Raw genomic sequence first — 19795 nt, 5'->3', positions numbered from 1 at the left:
TTATCCTCGCAAAGACAGAATCGTTCCCAGTTTAAACCTGACTGGTAATAAAAAATCTAATTAAATCAAAGTTTACTGGTCGCGTGCACTGTTTAGCAGGTGTTATTGCGGTGCAGCGAAATGCTTGTTACTAGCTCATAACAATGCAGTCAAATGTCAAACAATACTACAAAATAAAAAAGGCAAGACATCAAGAATGGCGGTACGAATCCAATTAACAACTCAAATAGCACTCCAGCAGTCAAAATGCAATCTATACATATGTACACCGGGGAATTTACAAGGTAAACTATATCTTGAGTTAGAATAAGCTATGAAGGTGATACAGCATTTGTGTGAAACGGGAAGTGAGTGGTTTAATGTTTCTATAACATGGAACGACATGGGACAGCAGTGTTGGCTGTAAAAGTGTGTGAGTGTGTAACTAAATGTGTTCCTGAGCATAAGGTGTGTGCGTGTGAGATATCTTGTGTGTGCGTTTTGTGTGATATAGTGTGCATCAGGCAGCGTGGCCCAGTGATGCCTTGAGCTGTCCACACCACCCTCTGGAGAGCCATGCGGTTGAAGGTGGAGCAGTTGCCATACAAGGTGGTGATGCAACCCGACAGAATGCTCTCAATGGTTCGTCTGTAGAAGTTTGTGAGGGTCTTAGGGGCCATGCCAAATTTCTTCAGCCTTCTGAGCTTGTAGAGGCGCTGTTCACACCACAATGATGTGAACGTCGAAGGAACTTGAACCTTTTGATCCCATCCACTGCGGCCCTGTCGATGTGGATGGGTGCATGCGCCCTCTTTTGTCTCCTGGAGTCAACGATAAGATCCATCGATTTGTTGACGTTGAGCCCAAGGTTATTTTCCTGGCATCACTCCCTGTAGGCTGTCTTTGTTGGTAATTAGGCCTAGCACTGTTTTGAATCGTCAGCGAACTTGATCATTAAGTAGCAGTCGTGCGTGGCCACTCAGTCAAGGTTGAACAGGGAGTACCAGAGGGGGCTAAGCACATACCCCTAAGGGTCCCCCGTGTTGAGGATCTGCAAGGCGGCGGTGTTGTTGCCTACCCTCACCACCTGGGGTCGCCCCAACATGAAATCTAGGATCCAGTTGCACAGGGAGAAGTTTAGACCCAAGGTCCTGAGTTTAGTGATGAGCTTGGAGGTCCCTATGGTGTTCATAACTTCTTTGGGATCGGTATCCCATCCACGGGACAGTTGAGCTAACGTAGGCTAATGCGATTAGCATGAGGTTGTAAGTAACAAGAACATTTCCCAGGACATCTGATATTGGCAGAAAGCATAAATTCTTGTTAATATAACTGCACTGTCCAATTTACAGTAGCTATTACAGTGAAATAATGCCATGCTATTGTTTGAGGAGAGTGCACAACTTTGAACATGAAAAGTTATTAATAAACAAATTATGCACATTTGGGCAGTCTTGATACATTTTGAACAGAAATGCAATGGTTCATTGGATCAGTCTAAAACGTTGCACATACACTGCTGCCATCTGGTAGCCAAAATCTCAATTGCACCTGGGCTGGAATAATACATTATGGCCTTTCTCTTGCATTTCAAAGGTGATGGTACAAAAAAATACAAAAGAACGGTTGGATCTATAGTGTTATATTCTCCTACATTCCTTTCACATATCCACAAACTTCAAAGTGTTTCCTTTCAAATGGTACCAAGAATGTGCATATCCTTGCTTCAGGGCCTGAGCTACAGGCAGTTCGATTTGGGTGTGTCATTTTAGGTGAAAATAGAAAAAAAAGGGCGGATCCTTCAGTTGTTGCCAATATCACTTTGTATTTCAGTTGGATAAACTATTGTGTTAATTATATTTTAAGACTATTTTACAAATAATCATTTTGCTCTCACTAACCACATTTCCATTCACAGTTTATGCGAGTAAAGTCATCCTGAATTAAAAGCTGTGATGGAAATGTTTTGGTACAATTTTATAAATGGTGACATCATTTGTTCCTTCGACATGGTGGGATCTTTTTGCATCTGTAAAATTACACTGAATTAAAATATAAACACAAAATGCAACAATTTCTAAGATTTTACTGAGTGACAGTTCATATAAGGAAATCAGTCAATTGAAATATATTCATTAGGCCCTAATCTATGGATTTTACATGACTGGGTATACAGAAATGCATCTGTTGATTACAGATACACACCCCTACCTTTTTTTAGGGTATCAGAAAACCAGTCAGCATATGGTGTGACCAGCATTTGCCTCATGCAGCACAACACAACTACTTCGCATCAAGTTGATCAGGCTGTTGATTTTGGCCTGTGGAATGTTGTCCCACTCCTCTTCAATGGCTGTGCGAAGTTGTTGGATGTTGGCGCGAACTGGTACATGCTGTTGTACACGTTGAACCATTGCATCCCCAACATGCTCAATGGGTGGCATGTCTGGTGAGTATGCAGGCCATGGAAGAACTGCGATATTTTCAGCTTCCAGGAATTGTGTACAGATCCTTGAGACGTGGGGCGGATGAATGGCACGACAATGTACCTCAAGATCTCATCACAGTATCTCTGTGCATTCAAATTGTCATCGATAAAATTCAATTGTGTTTGTTGTCGGTAGCTTATGCCTGCCCATACCATAACCCCACTGCCACAATGGGGGCACTCTGTTCATAACATTGACATCAGCAAACCACTCGCCCACACAGCAGCATACACAATGTCTGCCATGTACCCAGTACAGTTGAAACCGGGATTAATCCACGAAGAGCAAACTTCTCCAGCGTGCCAGTGGCCATCAAAGGTAAGCATTTGCCCACTGAAGTTGGTTACAACGCCAAACTGCAGTCAGGTCAAGACCCTGGTGAGGACAGGGTGTGATGTGGGTGGGTATTCTAGGTTGTATGTCTAGGTGTTCGTTTGGTCAGGGTGTGATGTGGTTGGGTATTCTAGGTTGTATGTCTAGGTGTTGTGTTTCTATGTTTAGGCCTGGTATGGTTCCCAATCAGAGGCAGCTGGTTATCGTTGTCTCTGATTGAGAACCATACTTAGGCAGCCTGTTTTCCCACTATGGGAGTGGGTAGTTGTTTTCTGTTGTGTCTGCACCAGTCAGAACTGTTTCGGTCGTTCTCGTTGTGATTGCTGTGTTTATTAAATAAATATGGACACATACCACGCTGCACCTTGGTCCTCCCCTTCCAACAGCCATTACAGACGGTTTCTGACAGTTTGTACAGAAATTCTTCTGTAAACATTTTCATCAGCCAGCCGGGTGGCTGGTTTCTGACGGTACCGCAGGTGAAGAAGCCGGATGTGGAGGTCCAGGGCTGGCATGGTTACATGTGGTCTGCGGTTGTGAGGCCGGTTGGACTTACTGCCAAATTCTCTAAAACTATGTCAGAGGAGTCTTATAATAGAGAAATTAACATTAAATGCTGTGATGCATCCCCAGCAACAGCGCTGGTGGACATTCCTGCAGTCCGCATGCAAATTGCACTCTGTCAAAACTTGAGAAATCTGTGGCATTGTGTTTTGTGACAAAGCTGCACATGTTAGAGTGGCCTTTTATTGTCCCCAGCACAAGGTGCACCTGTGTAATGATCATGCTGTTTAATCCGCTTCTTGATATGCCACCTGTCAAGTGGATGGATTATCTTGGCAAAGGATAAATGCTCACTAAACACAAGATCCCAGAACATTTTAGAGAAATAAACATTTCTGGGATCTTTTATTTCAGTTCATGAAACATGGGACCAACACTTTATATGTTGCGTTTATATTTTTCTTCAGTATAATTATGCAAAACATTGTAGTAGAAATGCCTTTATGCACAAAGATTGATATAACCATAATAGAAGTAAACTTAAGAGTCACACAATGACATGGTGTATGGTCCTCCCACTACGATTCAGGAAACCATGCAGTTTATTAGGCTACAGATATAATAACTTCACAGGGTGGTGAAAACACACAGTATGAGCTTGATGTTCCTTTCCAATAAATGTTGAAGGTCCTATTCTGGTGACATGAACGATGCTTGACTGCCGTTTGACAAATACAAAATATCACTCTTTTGTCTATAATCTCATCATGTAGGCTAAACCCGCACTGTATCTGCGAGCTGTTGGCCAGAGCACAGGTGCTAATACTAGAGTGGGCACACTCTGGAGCGAATTGCAAAAATCGCTGAAGCTGGAGACTTATATTTCCCTCACTAACTTTAAACATCAGCTATCTGTGCAGCTAACCGATTGCCGCAGCTGTAGATAGCCCATCTGTAAATAGCCCACCCAATCTACCTACCTCATCCCCATATTGTTTTTATTTACTTTTCTGCTCTTTTGCACACCAGTATTTCTACTTGCACATCATCATCTGCTCATCTATCACTCCAGTGTTAATTTGCTAAACTGTAATTACTTCACTACTATGGCCTATTTATTGCCTTACCTCCTCATTCCATTTGCACACACCGTATATAGACACCGTATGCACACACCGTATATATATTTGCACATACCATATTGTGTTATTGACTTTACGTTTGTTTATTCCATGAGTAACTCTGTGTTGTTGTTTGTGTCGCACTGCTTTGCTTTATCTTGGCCAGGTCTCAGTTGTAAATGAGAACTTGTTCTCAACGAGCCTACCTGGTTAAAAAAAAAAATGTAAACACTCACTATATAACCCACATGTTTTGGTTTGAAAACCATCAGTTGAGTTGAAAATGCAATAGAAATCCATTAAACTAGTTTTTTTTTTTTATCCGGTCAATTGGAATTTAACCACAAAGTACTTGTTTATGTACAGTTCCTCATCACGCACAACATCTCTGGTGGGAAAATGTGTGTATAGTTTTTATTCAGATTTTAGCATATTCACATGGAAATCTGTCACCAATTGGATGGTAACCTAACTAATGACTTAAACCAATTTATTTGCATGAAATGCTATTCAAAAAACACTAACTTATTTGGTGCTGTATTTATGTTAACTAATATTAGACAAAAGAAAAACATACTGTATTTAAAGCTTTTTTCCCCCACATCAAATGTCTTGGTCATTGGGGAATTGTTAGATTACTTGTTAGATCGGAACTAGAAGCACAAGCATTTCGCTACACTCGCATTAAAATCTGCTAACCATGTGTATGTGAACAATAACATTTGATTTCAAATACTTTATGCATTAAGAACCAACTTTTTGAGAGCCTTTTCTCAAAATAATAATTTCACACACTGGTAACATTGCATTAACATATTTGGAATGATTGGCAATGTATAGAATAATTTGACAGACAGTAAGTAAATAAAATATTTATTCACATTAAATAACATTGGAACAAAACAGTATTCAATCTAACTAGACATCCCTTTGGAAAAACTTCTACAAGGCAGAAAGAGCAAGCATTCCACCATTCCCTTCCCCAAGTTGTAGTCCTGCAGACAGACACACAGTCCAGTCATTAGCGGTCCAGTAATTAATTAATTAATTTGCTAGCCTATATTCTTAGGGGACAACTGCAAAGTTATTTAACGACAGTGCCATCTGTTGGCCACTCAATAGCCTACAACTACAGTCCCGAAAAGGGTTGTTCAGTTGCTTTATGTTCACTTACAATTCTGAGCCAGAGGTGACTCTAGTTGTCCTTGACCTTTCCGTTGATGTAGGGGACACAATCCAAGATCAGCCTCCAATCCATGAAGTGGACAAGGGCAACTCCGCCCACTGATCCCCAACAAACCATCGTGGGAACCCTGGACAAATGATAACATGAGGAGATATTTCAAGTCAAGTATCCTTGACTACAGGAGTTTTCACTACTGCTGTCAAGTCCCAACATCATCTTCTGTCAAGTCCCAACAGCTCGTGCTGCATGGGGTGGGCCGAAGGCCCATTCCATCGAAGGCCTTCACCAAGCTCTGGCCCACCCTCACGTGCCTGAAGGAAGCACTGTGGTCCTCCCGTAACCTGCTGTTAGTGAAAAACGTAGAGACCACCCCCCAGGCAGTGGCCATGGTGGCAACGGAAGCCCTGGGGTGGTACGGAAGGAAGGGGGCCTCGACCCCAGGCGAAGGGTCCCCCACAACACCCTAGGTCCCGGGGGCCACGGCCTGACAGCGCTGCGGCGCCTAGGGCGATGCGCCTAGGGGAGGGATCTCCTCTGGGCCCCGAAGGACGGGACGATGATCTATTCAGAAGAGCAGGATGAGGTGAGCTTGATAAAGACTCACCCCGCTCCTGTACAAGGGACCGAAGACAGCCTTTTAACAAAGTGGCTTTTGTTTTTCATGTCTTAAAAATGTTTTACCTTTGTTAGATCATTAGTACACATTTTAAATGGCTTTTACAGATTTTTATGTTTTTACAAGGAAAGTACTTTTATTCATGGTTGTTTTCATTGGTTTTATCAACATGTACTTTTAGCTAATTTAAATGTAACTTTCAAATGCTGTTTTATGCTTCGTTGCCGTTTTTATGTGTATAAATGATGTAAAAAATGTATGAGCTGTTTTTAAAGGAATTGTGTCAATAAAACTTTTCCAAAAGAAAAACAAATCATCTTTTCCTCCCAGTATTTGACCCCTTGACCCCTAAACCTAGAGATCACTAAGTGGTGTAAGTTGTATTGAAATGCCTGCCAAATCAAAAACAGTGGTCAGTCTCACACGGTCACAGTCACACTTTTATTGAGAATCAAAGCCAAAGTTATTTAGACAGATAAGAATATAAGGCTCATGTTGTAAACTACTGGCATTCCTCACTAGAACCGAAGACTTGGATGGGGGAGAAATTATTTCTTAGATATGAAGAAGGAAGTTACTCAAAATAGGTTGCTAATGAGGGCCATAAATCACTTGGTTGGTAATTGTTCCAAGTGAGACCAAAATATGTTAACAAGATGGAACCTGTTGTTTCCAATTGGAGCAAATTAATCAGTGGGCAGAACAAGCAGAGTGGGAGAGCCAAGCACGAGCTAGCGAGATCCTATTGGCACGTTTTAGCATGTATTTGCATATTTCCGTTAGGGAACGCCTACTCTGTGAAATGCACGTGCAATAACAACAATGTTTAATTGCACTCCAAAACAAAGCTCTTTTTTTTTCCTTTGGCGAAGAGTAAAGTCTGCAGAACGTACTCCACTATGTTCGTAACAGAAAACTGTATTGAGATTACATGTTTAATCGATAAGAACATTTGCAGAATATCGTCCAAAATCCATCTTGGTCGATCTTCTCTCACTGGCCCCTGGGCTTCCTCGCATCACTATATTTGGCGGCGAGCGGAAAATAAACGCCAACCGGATGCTTCAGATGTGTACATCCGGTGAGACATCTGCCTCATTGTTCTGTTATGGAACTAACGTTAGCTAGGTAGTTACAGTAGCTAGCTAACAGTGACCCTACTCGTAAAAGTAAACAAACTACAAAAAGGTGGAATTTGTAAATACTGAGGCCGTAATTAAATCAGAGGCCTGAGATTGTGAGCGAGATTAACTCTTTTGGAAAACAGATTTGCAAAGACCAGTAAAGTTAGATAGCTGGATCAGTACACCTAGCCAACTGAGTGATGGCTCATGGAGACGCATTGGACGGTTGTCAGAATCTATTTATTAAAGTCAAATAAATCTTCACAAAGTTATGATACAGACTTCAATTTACCACGTCCTGGCGATGGCAATGTATTTTGCCCCAATTAACTCGTTTATCACTTGCACCATTCTCTCCGTCGCAGATGGCTGCTGCTTTGTAGGACCTCAGGAATGTCTGTTTAAATTCATGTTTTAAAAAGCTTCCAAAATACACCATAAGGAATACAGTATTTCCAAATAGTATAAACATCGTAAAATAATGTTTCTTAAAATATTAGGTAGTGACAATTGTTTGTACAGTTTAGTTTATCATTTGAATAACAATGAGATTTGATAGCTAACCTGAGTTGACCCATTGTTGTCAAATACATACGCTACAAAGACTATACCACTACTACGGCATTGGCTACTATTTAAGCCACAATTTCCTTTAAATCAACATATAGCTACACAATCATTTTATTTTTTAATATATATTAGACACAATATTGTGTACAGATAGATAGTCATACTGGAATTGTGAGTAGGCCTTGATTTATAGATAGCGAATGGTTTGTATGATTGTTGTTTTAGTGCTCATTTTACAGTGGGGTACTAGATGGTCAATATTTCCCTATCAATCAATGCCATTAGATTCTAGTTTTATGACTGCCTAATTTGGCTAAATCTCCAATGTAATTTTATTTATTTTTTAATCTGAGCCGGAGAGGAAGAGGCTGGTTAGTAAATAACATTATCTTTGTCTGGGCTTAAGGGACATCACATTGAAGACCAAGTTCAACCATTTGGAAAACTTTAGTTAGGGCTTGTGGTCTATACTTTCTCACCAATGGGAGATCATTGAGAGGAGACATTCATTTGTCAAGCTATGATAAACCCTTTATTACAATGTTTTCCTTTATTTCCTTTCATGTTTACAAGATTCAAAAGCCAGACATTGAAAAAGGTATAATTCTGTTATTAAAAATGGCACATTTATTGCTACATTACTGTTATATACAGGACAGTTCTCAATAACTACTTTATATATATAAAAAAATTATAATAAAGACCGGGACTGGAGGCACTCTGAAAACACTGCTCAGTCTTGATTGTGTCCTCGCTGCAAGTGTAAGATGCCAGGCTTTGTAGCAGTGAGTGAGTGGCCCCATTTGAATACTTGAATTTAAAAAAAGTAGTGCCCTCCTCCTTGAATTGATCTATGGTCTGAAATAATTTGGTAGGTGAAAGCAAGGTTCTTTCATATAAGAAATGAAATCAAATAAAGTTATATTCATGTCAGATTTGAAACAGGTTGACAATACAACTCACACTATCCAGTCATGTCATTAAGCGAGGCGGGATGGACGCACTAAGTATTCAAACAGGGCCGGTGTCAATTTTCAGGTCGACACACAGAAAAGACCCTCCATCTTTCTCCCTATCCAACAACTTCAGAATACAGGTTGTACATTTTGTCATTGTGGGATGTTCACAGAATACGTAATGACATCAGATCAGTAAATTCTCAGAACAAATCCGCAATATTTAGTAGGCCTACACATATTTCACCTTGTAGAGAAACAAACATTCAAAATCAACTCTGAAGAGGTACGTCAATACCCCTTACAATAAGTCACTGTCAAAGTCAATAAGGAGATTGATATCAGAAAAAAAAGATCTCAAAGTAAATGGAGGAGACTTACTCTTTTACACAGAAATGGTAGTTCTAGTGACAAAAAGCTCCAGTTGTCATGGCTCAAAATAACACAGCCCCCCCACTTCAAAGTTGAAGCCATATATATATATATATATATATTGACAGTTTGAGGTGCTTCGAAAAGCAGATCACAAGGGCAGAACCCATCATATCTTAGAACCCAGTAGTGTTGAGTGGTTTATCAATAGGGGGGCAAACAGACAAACAAAACCAGGACTTGAACCTACAGCCACAACATAACAGTAGTATGGTCAAATCCAGTTGAATAAAAAAATTAAAATAACAAGAGATCTACATAAAGTTCAAATGTTTATTTATCTAGATACATAAATGTTTTTTTGTTTTTTTTAATGTTCAACTTCTTCCTGAAAAGTGAAAAGGGAGGGGTGGGGTGGTTCATCAGATGTACCTCTAATCTTCGCGATACATGAAATGTTATGGTTTAAAAAAAGAACTGTCTTTATAGTTAATGAAAATACAAGTTCAGGCACTGATAAGGCATCACTCTCCAGTAATGACATCTTTAGTCTTGAGAATGAAAAGGCCACACTATTGATTTGAAACTGTCTTTTTCTTTTCTTTTCCTCACTTTCTACAAAGTAAACTTAAATCCTTCTCAATACTATGACCAACAAGTAACAATGTACATTTCTGCCTCTGTGGTTAGAGGTCGGTGCTATACCATGTCTGAAGCCATGATATTAACTTACAACAGGAATTAACACTTGTTTTTTCAGACCATCCAAACACAAACTCCAAAATAACATGTCAGGACAATGTAGCTGCACATTGACGACCACTTGGACGAATGCAGAGTATAGAATGGAACGTTTGAAATGAAGAGAAAATAATAACATTGAACCAACGGACAAAACCTGGATATGTACTTGAAAATGAAGGCAATCCACATTTGAATGTTACATTCAAAACCAGTTGCATAATTACTGTTCGAGACAGTGCCCGTCTTCATAGACTTTGCTTTGTGAAGCCACATGACCATTCAGTAAGAACACTTCAATTGGACAGTCAGTGGCATAAATTCCATCCACACGTTCCCATTTGAAAAGAAATAATGAATCTGGGTAATGAACAAAAACTTCCTTACTCATATATATATATATATATATAAAAAAACAGGAACAATATCAATATTTTAGGCCACTGTACCCCTTTGTCAAATGTTTCAATCTCATCAAAATGGGATGCACCAAAGACTGACAGCTTAATGGCCACTAAATACATAATGATAATTAAGCCTACAACTGACCCCATCGGTCTTCGTTTCTTTTTCTGAGCCTGTGTTCTTGTTTAAGTTAAGCTTTCCTCTCTCATGGCAAATCTGACAGTCCAATTTGAGTTCATTTTGAAAATACATTAAGATTTAATATCAGCTCTTAATTCTGCTCAACTACGATACACTCTAAACTTCAAACTAACATTGTCATGGATTTAAAATCTACAATGTATAGACAAATATATTTATATGCATTTAATTTTGCTCCATTTGAAACAATATCCTTAGTTGAATGTATGCTTGAGGTGGATTTACAAATCAGATTGTCTCATTATGCAGACATTTTAACAATATAGTCAAGACAGCATGAGCTCTTACTACACTACATCGCCAAAAGTATGTGGACACCTGCTCAACGAACATTTAATTCCAAAATCATGGGCATTAATATGGAGTTGGTCCGCCCTTTGCTACTAGAACTGCCTCCACTCTTCTGGGAAGGCTTTCCACTAGATGTTGGAACATTGCTGCAGGGACTTGCTTCCATTCAGCTAGAAGAGCATTAGTGAGGTTGGGCACTGATGTTGTGCGATCAGGTCTGGTGTTCGATGGGGTTGCGGTCAGGGTTCAGTGCAGGCCAATGAAGTTCGTCCACACCGATCTCAACAAATAATTGATTCCAGACTTTATCACAACCAAGCATTATTGGGAGTCCCATAGGGCTGCACACAATTTCCCAGCGACATCCGGGGTAAGCCGTCATTGTAAATAAGAATTTGTTCTCAACTGACTTGCCTAGTTAAATAAAAAAAGGTCAAATAAAATAAATGCTGAAGCATTAAGATTTCCCTTCACTGGAACTAGCGGGCCTAGCCCGAACCTTGAAAAACAGCCCCCAGACCAGTATTCCACCAATGCACTATGCATTCAAGCTGGTAGCTTTCTCCTGGCATCCACCAAATCCAGATTGGTGAAGCTTCACTCCAGAGAATGCTTTTCCATTGCTCTAGCCCAATGGCAGCGAGCTTTACACCACTCCAGCTGACGCTTGGCATTGTACATGATCTTAGGCTTGTGTGTGGCTGCTTGGCCATGGAAACCTATTTAATGAAGCTCCCGATGAACAGTTTCTGTGCTGACGTTGCTTCCGGAGTTTGGAACTCGGTAGTCAGTGTTACAACCCGAGGACAGAATATTTTTATGCACTACATCATCCTGTTCTGTAAGCAAATACGGCCTACTTCACAGCTGAGCCGTTGTTGCTCCTAGACGTTTCCCCTTCACAATAACAGCCCTTACAGTTGACCGGGGAAGAAATTTGATGAACTGACTTGTTGGAAATGTGGCATCCTATGACAGTGCCACATTGAAAGTCACTGAGCCTTTCAGTAAAGGCCATTCTACTGCCAATGTTTGTCTATGGAGATTGCATGGCTGTGTGCTCAATTTATATATGTCAGTAACGGGTGTAGCTGAAATAACTGAATCCACACACTTTTGGCCATGTGGTGTAGTTCATTGGGAATGCTCAATGCTTCAATTTTAAGAATAGACAACTGAACTTCTAATAAATTGCTTGTCTGGTATTAAGAGGATATTTCATTCCATTAGGGGTATCAATGGTTGATCCTGCAAATGCACATTGGCGCCTAGTGTTAGTTTTTTAAGAATGACAATGCATGGGGCATGAGTTCAGGGTCAATTGATTTTAAACTCAAGGGTGGCACTACACAATATGGCCATAAGATGCCCATCAGAGTATTCCAAACCAAGCCTCCAGTCTCATGACTAGACGGAACAGAGTGGCTGGTTAACGCCACAAGCTTTCCAGAAAGCTTCTCTAGTTTCTGATGGCATCAATAGTAACCAATGGGTGAGACGCAGGATGAAAAATTACTGTTAAACTGCTTTTCTACCCCTGGCCAGGTGTCTCCCAATTAACCTACACCGAGGGGATGCTGAAACAATACTGGAGTCTGAAATACTATTATTTTGTTTATGGCAGGGAAGAAAAGCCTTGGAGTCTTCTACAAAAAAGCCTTCTACAACCCTGAACATGACAACTCGGCAGGTGAGGTTCCTCCCCCTTCTGCCTCATCTCATGTTGGGCCCAGGGCCCACAGAGCTGGGGTGGGACTGCAACTCTGTCCCACGATGCAGGTCAACTGCCCTCTCTATCACATGGATTTGGTTACATAACATATGTAAGACTGTACCATTAAGTTGGGAATGACAAATCTACACTTGCTTATACATACAAGCAACCCCGAAACAAAAAGTTCCACACATTTGCTTAAATGTTTCATAAAACATGTAACAATTAGGCACAAATCCTTTTGTAAATTTGTAGTTTGTTATGCTTCTGTCTTTCACAGAGCACCTCTCGGCAGTGTTTTAAGTCCCATTTGTGGCCGGACACTAGTACTCCGGTGATCCATCATGTTACGGAAGCAAACAAAAACATGTATAAAATAAAAAGTACAAGGTTCTTCACATTTGCGCTGGTAGTCATGGTCAGGAGTGCGGCAAATTGGCTGTGTCAGTTTTGGCAGTATGCATGTGTGGATAAGGGTGTGTGAATGTGTGTCTTGAAACTGAATTATGACAATACACAGACACATCAGTATATGTACACACTGAGAAGAATGGGTGGAAGAAGAGATCAAGGCCACATCTTCCGAGAACCAAAGGAATTCCACCAGATCTGCAAAGGAAAATACAATAGTGTCAGTCTTCTAAACTTGAAAGCACTACAATTACTGACAAAGATGAAATATGGATGAAGAAATACCTACCTGGTATTACATATGGCTGACTGGGTTATGGCCATCTCCCCCCATGCCGGGGTGGCCTCCTGAGAGCTGCATGGGGGACTCCCCCACCACCCCAGAGACTTTCTCCTCCTCCCGTCGCTTCAGACACGCTGCTTTAGGGTTCAGGTTGCGTTCTGACAAGAGGGGATAGCAGGGAATATGAGTTTACATTGCATACAAGTCATTTATCCAACCTTCCACTGTGCTATAAAAACTCAATCCTTTATTAAAAAGACACATAAAACAGATTTTTCTGGTGTGAAAAATAGCTGGATGAAATATTCGGGATGGTTCTCGATGGTCCACTGAGAAAAGAATATACACAGGGGACAAAGTAATACAGAGGTCAACATGTAAAAAGGGACAATACAAGAGATATGGCCACAGTAGCCCTGCGTTACCTCTGACTTGCTGCTCCAGGTTGAGAATGACGTTGACAGCTTGATGCAGGATGAGCAGTTTGGTCTGAGGTTTGTCGTTGCTGAGGTGCAGCTGGCACATGCGGCCCAGCTCCTTGAAAGCCTCGTTGATGTCTCGCACTCGCAGCCGCTCGCGGGCGTTGTTGGCCACTCGCCGCTCTTTCTCACGCTCTACCTTTACCTCAGGAGGAAGGTCCTCGTCATCCTCATCCTCTTGACTAGAAGGCGGAAGACACGGAGAGGAATGAAGCCACGGGAGGACGGCACTCACAAACCAAGCAACTAGACTTTCAAAGAGTTGGGCCGCATGTGCCAGCTGCACCTCAGCAAAACATGCGAAGCAGCATAGACACCTAAGCATTTAGCTGTCATTCTAAAAGAATCCTGGGTAGCACCAGGAAGTTATGTAGTTCTGAAAGTAAATGTATTAAAAGGAAGCTCCAGATACATTGTTAAGTCATACAATTGATCAGAATAGAAACATTTAATTTAGTCAAGACTAGGAAAATAAGTTACCAATTGCAGTGAAACGCATTATAAAGACTATTTGGTAAAAATACTAAACAATAATGATTTATCCCACATGGGTTGGAAATGTTGTTATCTTTTACCATTATGCTATTCAATGTTGCTTTGTTTTCCAACTTACATCTATTACCATCAAACCAAATGAAAATGTATGTGCTAGGCTTTGCAGAACGGTAGACTTTGATATACAGTATTGGCTCCCCAATTGTGTGCTTTCAGCACACAAAGCACTATGGCCTATGGATGGAGAGACTTACTCATCTCCCGGGTCTGACAGGCCTGAGAGGCCAGAGAGGATCTGGAGGGTCAACGCCTCCTTTCTGAAAACAATGGGACATGAGGGGAGGGCATTATACAACTAGCTACCAATGCAATTAGTGACCAACTCAACTAACACAGCTAACTAGCAGTTGAAATTGTGCATCTAAATCAGGGCTAATGTTATGCATTCCTCCTCATATTTCTTTCACTAAGATAATTTTACAACATTTCCACCTATGTGGGATAAAATTGTCTACAGTCTGTTCATCAACCAATGGTAATACACAGGAATGCATTATCTGACAGTTGCCAGTGTCAATCGTCGGGGTGGGAGACGGTTGGTGATCACCAACCTTGCTCTGATGCGTTTGGTTTCTTTCTTCTCGTCCTCAGACTTGTCAGCGATGGAGGAGTTCTCGTCATCCTCCTTGTCCTCCCGCTTGATGTCCGAGCCGCTGGACGAGTGTGTGGAGCGGGCCACACTTCCTGGCAGACCTGTGTTGCAGCACAGAAACGCACCTTCAGTACGTCCGATTTAGAGAACAATTAAGTAGCCCCATTATCTTAACGGCTTGCCATGTTTTATACATTAAATCAGGGAACAGGAGTAAAGGTCACAGGTCATGTGGGGGATGAGCAGTGAATCAGAGTGTGTGTGACTCACTGGTGAAGCCCTCTGGTTGTCCAGTGGACTGTGGGGGTCCGGAGGCGTGGTGACCGTGAAGCAGGGTACTGCTGGGAGGAAGGCCTGTGGGCTCCTCCTGGTGGTTCCCTCCCTGGAGAACAGTAACAAAACATGAGACATCAAACACAACATGCAACGCGATGGCAAAAGCTTTATTAAATCTATTGCTTGGAAAGTTCAATACAAATCATCATCATAATCTCTAATGTAAGACAACAGGGGGCGAAGTCTTGGCGTCAGAGGGTGTGTTCACCATGGTAGGGTGTCTGTTGCTGAGGGCAAGGCCAGCATTGGAGAAGGCCTGAGAGAGACCTCCCAGGCCACCGTTGTGTACAGAGGACACAGCGCTCAGCAGGCTGTGCATGTCAGAGTGGGCTCCTCCTCCCAGGCCGGGAGGGCCTTGGACAGCGTGGCTACGCAGCACGTGGATGGCCTCCTCCAGGCGGTCCTCCATTTTGTTCTGCTGCAAGGAGACAGATGTACAGGGCAAATCTCAGTCACTATGTTGACTACTATACGATCACGTCAAATAATAGATTTTGGAATTATTTGGAGTGAAGAGGGCGCACCAGGGCATGCAGTTGCCCTTCATAGTTGGGTGACAGGGCAGACTGCCCTGAAGGTCTTGGCCATTGAGATGCAGCTCCTGCAGAGAGAGAATAGAAGAAGTTCCATATTTACACAGAAAATCCTGTTGAACAAAATGACAGCTCTGATTTCCAACAGTAGATGGAGCTCCAGAACCATTTTCAGGGCTCCAGAGATCCAGTCAAACCCTTTACTAATACAAGCTACCAGATGCAGATATAATCCAGTATGTATACCTGCAATTCCCTGGGGTGAGCCCACTGGGGTGGAGGGTGTGGAGGAGAAGTTGTTACTGTTGTGGTCCGAGGGGTAGATCTAACCCACACAGGACAAAGTGTCTTTAGACAGTGAACAGCAGAACACTGAAAGAACACAATGCAGTTCAATCAAAAGGTCTGTAGGATTTTTTGTTGTTGAGAGGATTACTCACTGAAGCAAGAGCCTTCCCAATCTCATCCCCTGAGCTCCCTGCAGTGGTGCCTCTATTGGCTGTGGAGAAATGACAGCTTATTGACCTCACCCATTATTTAAAAGGCAGCAACTACTATATAAGAGGTCTCCAATAAGCTAGTGAGACCACTTTAAAGACAATGTTAAACCGAGGGGCAACACAACATGTTTATCAGGAGAAGGACAAGGTAATTAACAAAATGCAGTTGTCATGTGAGCCTTTATTGTACCCATGATGCTGTCTGCGCCATTGATGGAGGATGTGTGGTTGTAGCTCCCAGACCCAGAGTGGAAGCCGGGTGCGAGACTGCCGTTCACCTCACTGCCGTGGAGAGGGTAGTTCTGTGGGGACAGAGGCAGGGGTTGACGCTTCTAGAGGGAAGACAGAACAGCTTGGGTTAGAGCAACTTGTATGGAAGTTGGATTCGTCAGAGAGTAGAAATAGCATTAAAAAAAGAACACAGAACTCAATACAACAGTTACTTGAATGTAAATTATATGAATTATTACATAGTGTGGGGTTGTCCTCACCATCCTGTCCTGTGGGTTGATGGCAGAGAAGGATCCGGGCTGGCCGATGTGGGGAGAGTTCCCCAGCATGGCAGAGTAGCCAGACTGACCCAAAGGTCCTGAGGAGGCCCAAGGGTCAGAGGAGGGGTGGAGTCCCTCTGTTAACAACAACAGGGTTAGGCAATGGACATACTCACTCCAGTGCATTTGAACTCAAAACACATTTTCATATACCTTTAAATCATTAAGTTATAAAAAAAAAAGAGGTTAGACTGTGTCATCACTCCAGCGCTTAACATAGTTACCTTGCATGTAAAAAGAGCCTGGGTAGACAGAGCCAGGTTTGGTGCCAGGATATCCTCCGTTATCACGGGCATACTCATCCCCGGAGGAGGAGGCATACACCTAATGGGTCAAACAAATTTCCCATTAGCCGTCATTTCAACAAAACACAAAGCACACTTGTGCCATGATATAGACCTACAGTCAGCCTCCCCTAAAATAAAAGGTGTCTGCACCTTACATCTACAATTGCCAAGATAACAAATGCACAACTGCCACTAATCAATGGTTTTAACGTTTAGCTAACAGTTGCAGCACTAAGCAGCCAGGAGGTGGCGAGGGTGAGGCTGGCATGCCTCCCTTGCCTATGCCGTATGCGAGAGCGGCACAGTATGGCCATGCCATGCTGGGCACAGTGACGGTTACAATCCCACAGCACAGCCAGCACTTCCTCTCTCCCAGGAGCCCAGTGACATAGCAGGGTTAGTGCCTGCAGCGCCTGCCCTCAAGCTATCCTTTCACCAGCAGCTCACACACTGAGATATGCACAAACGCACAACATTGTCCAGCCCATTACTTCAAATAAGCAAGGGAATCACATTTAAATAATTTCTCCGATTTCTATTGTACCAAGACCGTGGGTTTGAACTGAAGGGGCATAGATAATACGCATGTATTGAATTAGGGGTGATATGGGTCCGTGACCCAATACTCTAATAGCCATTTGGTTAAACGGCCCTTCAAGGGTCCTATCAAGTTTTTCCGAACCACAATGAATGCTACATTGAAAATGGCAAGCCATTCCAAACCTTTTTTCCCCTGCATGTGTCGGAAACGTCAAATCACTCCCCTAAAATTCAAATGGACACAAAGATCCCAGCTTCCTGACACTATAACCCATCACTCACGCTTTCTGGCATGTACGGGGTGAAAGAGGGAAGAGAGGGGCTATGCTGCAAAGAATGCTAAACCAGAAAACAGATTTTTTTTCTGTAATTTGATTTAACAGAGAGAAGTGGAAAGGGAATGGAGAGATGCACTTCTAATTACAGAGCCATCTGCCTGTTCCTGGACCTGGTCCAACTCCACAGGCAGCTGGGCTGAGGAGAGCCGAGGAGAGGGAGAGGGCTGAGAGAGGCGGGGCTGGGTGCCAGTCAGTGAGAGAGAGCGAGGTTGCAATGGAGGGGGCGGGGGCAAAGAGTAGGGAGTGTGGGGGGGGGGGGGGGGGGGGAATTAAGGCGCTGATGATTTATGAAATAGGCAGAGATAAGGCTGGGGTGGGGGACAGAATAAGGTAATCTAAATGACTTAAACAAAGCATGATATGGCCAGGGAGTCAGTGTGTGTGTGAATAGGGGCTTTACTACCATCACGGCTAATTTGAGAGAACAAGGCGGAGATGGCTTCATTTAACAATAGGCTTGTCTTTCAGGGGAAACAATGTTGAGCAAATCCTCTGCTCTAGATAGATGTGTGGGGGAATGAAACAATGATTGCGGGTGGATAATTGTGTTCTTAGGAAGAAAGAATTTGAATTTCTGTGGAAAATTCTCACTAATGGGGGTTTAATGTAATTCAGGTTCTGACTGTGTGAGCATTTGTAAAACAAGTGATATATGACAATAGAATGGACCTAGTAGAAAGCAATATCAACTTAGAGAAAATATCCTCTACATTAATAATACAACCACTGTAGGTCTGTATTATTACCACTGTGTGGCGCAGCGGTCTAAGGCACTGCATCTCAGTGCTCGAGGCATCACTACAGACCATGGTTCGATCCCTGGCTGTATCACAGTGATCGGGAGTCCCATAGCGCGGCACAAAATTGGCCCAGCTTTGTCCGGGTTCGGGAAGGGTTTGGCCGGGGTAGGCAGTCATTGTAAAATAAGAATTTGTTCTTAACCGACTTGCCTAGTTAAATAAAAGGTTAAATTACGGTTTCCCAAACTCGGTCCTCGGGACCCTAAGGGGTGCAAGTTTTGGTTTTTGCCCTAGCACGCCATAGCCGATTCAAATAATCAACTAAACCAAAACATGCACCCCTTGGGGTCCCAAGGACAGACTTTGGGAAACGCTGGTCTAAGGAACTACATATACACATAGCAACAGTCAAAGATTGACACACCTACTCATTCTAGCATTTCTCTTAATTTGTACCATTCTACATTGTAGAATAATAAAGATATAACACATAGGAAATCATGTAGTAATAAAATTTATTCTTATATCAAAATATATTTTACATTTGAGATTCTTCAAAGTAGCCACCATTTGCCATGGCGACAGCTTTGGACACCCTTGGCATTCTCTCAACCAGCTTCATGAGGTAGTCACCTGGAATGCATTTCAATTAACAGGTGTGCCTTGTTAAAAGTTCATTTGTGGAATTTCTTTCCTTCTTAATGCGTTGGAGCCATTCAGTTGTGTTGTGACAAGGTAGGGGTGGTATACAGAAGATAGGACTATTTGGTAAAAGACCAAATCCATATTATGGCAAGAACAGCTTTATTTAACTAGGCAAGTCAGTTAAGAACACATTTTTATTGACAATGACAGCCTAGGAACAGTGGGTTAACTGCCTGATTCTGGGTCAGAATGATAGATTTTTACCTCATCAGCTCGGGGATTCGATCTAGCAACCTTTCAGTTACTGGCCCAACACTCTAACCACTAGGCTACCTGCCGCAAAGAGAAACAATAGTTCATCATTACTTTAAGATGTGAAGGTCAGTCAATCCGGACCACTACA

General features: G+C 42.3%; 1 protein-coding gene across 9 annotated transcripts in view; it reads right to left on the bottom strand.

Moving 5' to 3' along the window:
- Nucleotides 1-8441: 8441 nt before the first annotated feature.
- Nucleotides 8442-19795, bottom strand: part of LOC135556527 (transcription factor E2-alpha-like) — a 31748-nt gene continuing 20394 nt past the window's right edge. For 3 of the 9 annotated variants that reach the window (XM_064989811.1, XM_064989804.1, XM_064989809.1), the window contains 13 exons: nucleotides 17067-17166; nucleotides 16762-16919; nucleotides 16482-16623; nucleotides 16232-16290; nucleotides 16038-16116; nucleotides 15783-15859; nucleotides 15467-15676; nucleotides 15193-15304; nucleotides 14882-15023; nucleotides 14525-14587; nucleotides 13722-13957; nucleotides 13303-13454; nucleotides 8442-13211 (listed from right to left, as the gene is read on the bottom strand). In XM_064989811.1, coding sequence (XP_064845883.1) covers nucleotides 13309-13454; nucleotides 13722-13957; nucleotides 14525-14587; nucleotides 14882-15023; nucleotides 15193-15304; nucleotides 15467-15676; nucleotides 15783-15859; nucleotides 16038-16116; nucleotides 16232-16290; nucleotides 16482-16623; nucleotides 16762-16919; nucleotides 17067-17166 — 1524 coding nt within the window. In that variant the 3' untranslated portion in view covers nucleotides 8442-13211; nucleotides 13303-13308. The remainder of the gene's footprint in view (nucleotides 13212-13302; nucleotides 13455-13721; nucleotides 13958-14524; nucleotides 14588-14881; nucleotides 15024-15192; nucleotides 15305-15466; nucleotides 15677-15782; nucleotides 15860-16037; nucleotides 16117-16231; nucleotides 16291-16481; nucleotides 16624-16761; nucleotides 16920-17066; nucleotides 17167-19795) is intronic. The other 6 variants (XM_064989805.1, XM_064989807.1, XM_064989806.1 and 3 more) reach the window with 6 other exon arrangements.

Source organism: Oncorhynchus masou, chromosome 15 (assembly GCF_036934945.1).
Source record: "Oncorhynchus masou masou isolate Uvic2021 chromosome 15, UVic_Omas_1.1, whole genome shotgun sequence".
In the NCBI taxonomy this organism is placed as follows: domain Eukaryota; kingdom Metazoa; phylum Chordata; class Actinopteri; order Salmoniformes; family Salmonidae; genus Oncorhynchus; species Oncorhynchus masou.
Note: the sequence above shows the minus strand (reverse complement) of the source record. Positions and strands in the feature narration are given on the sequence as shown.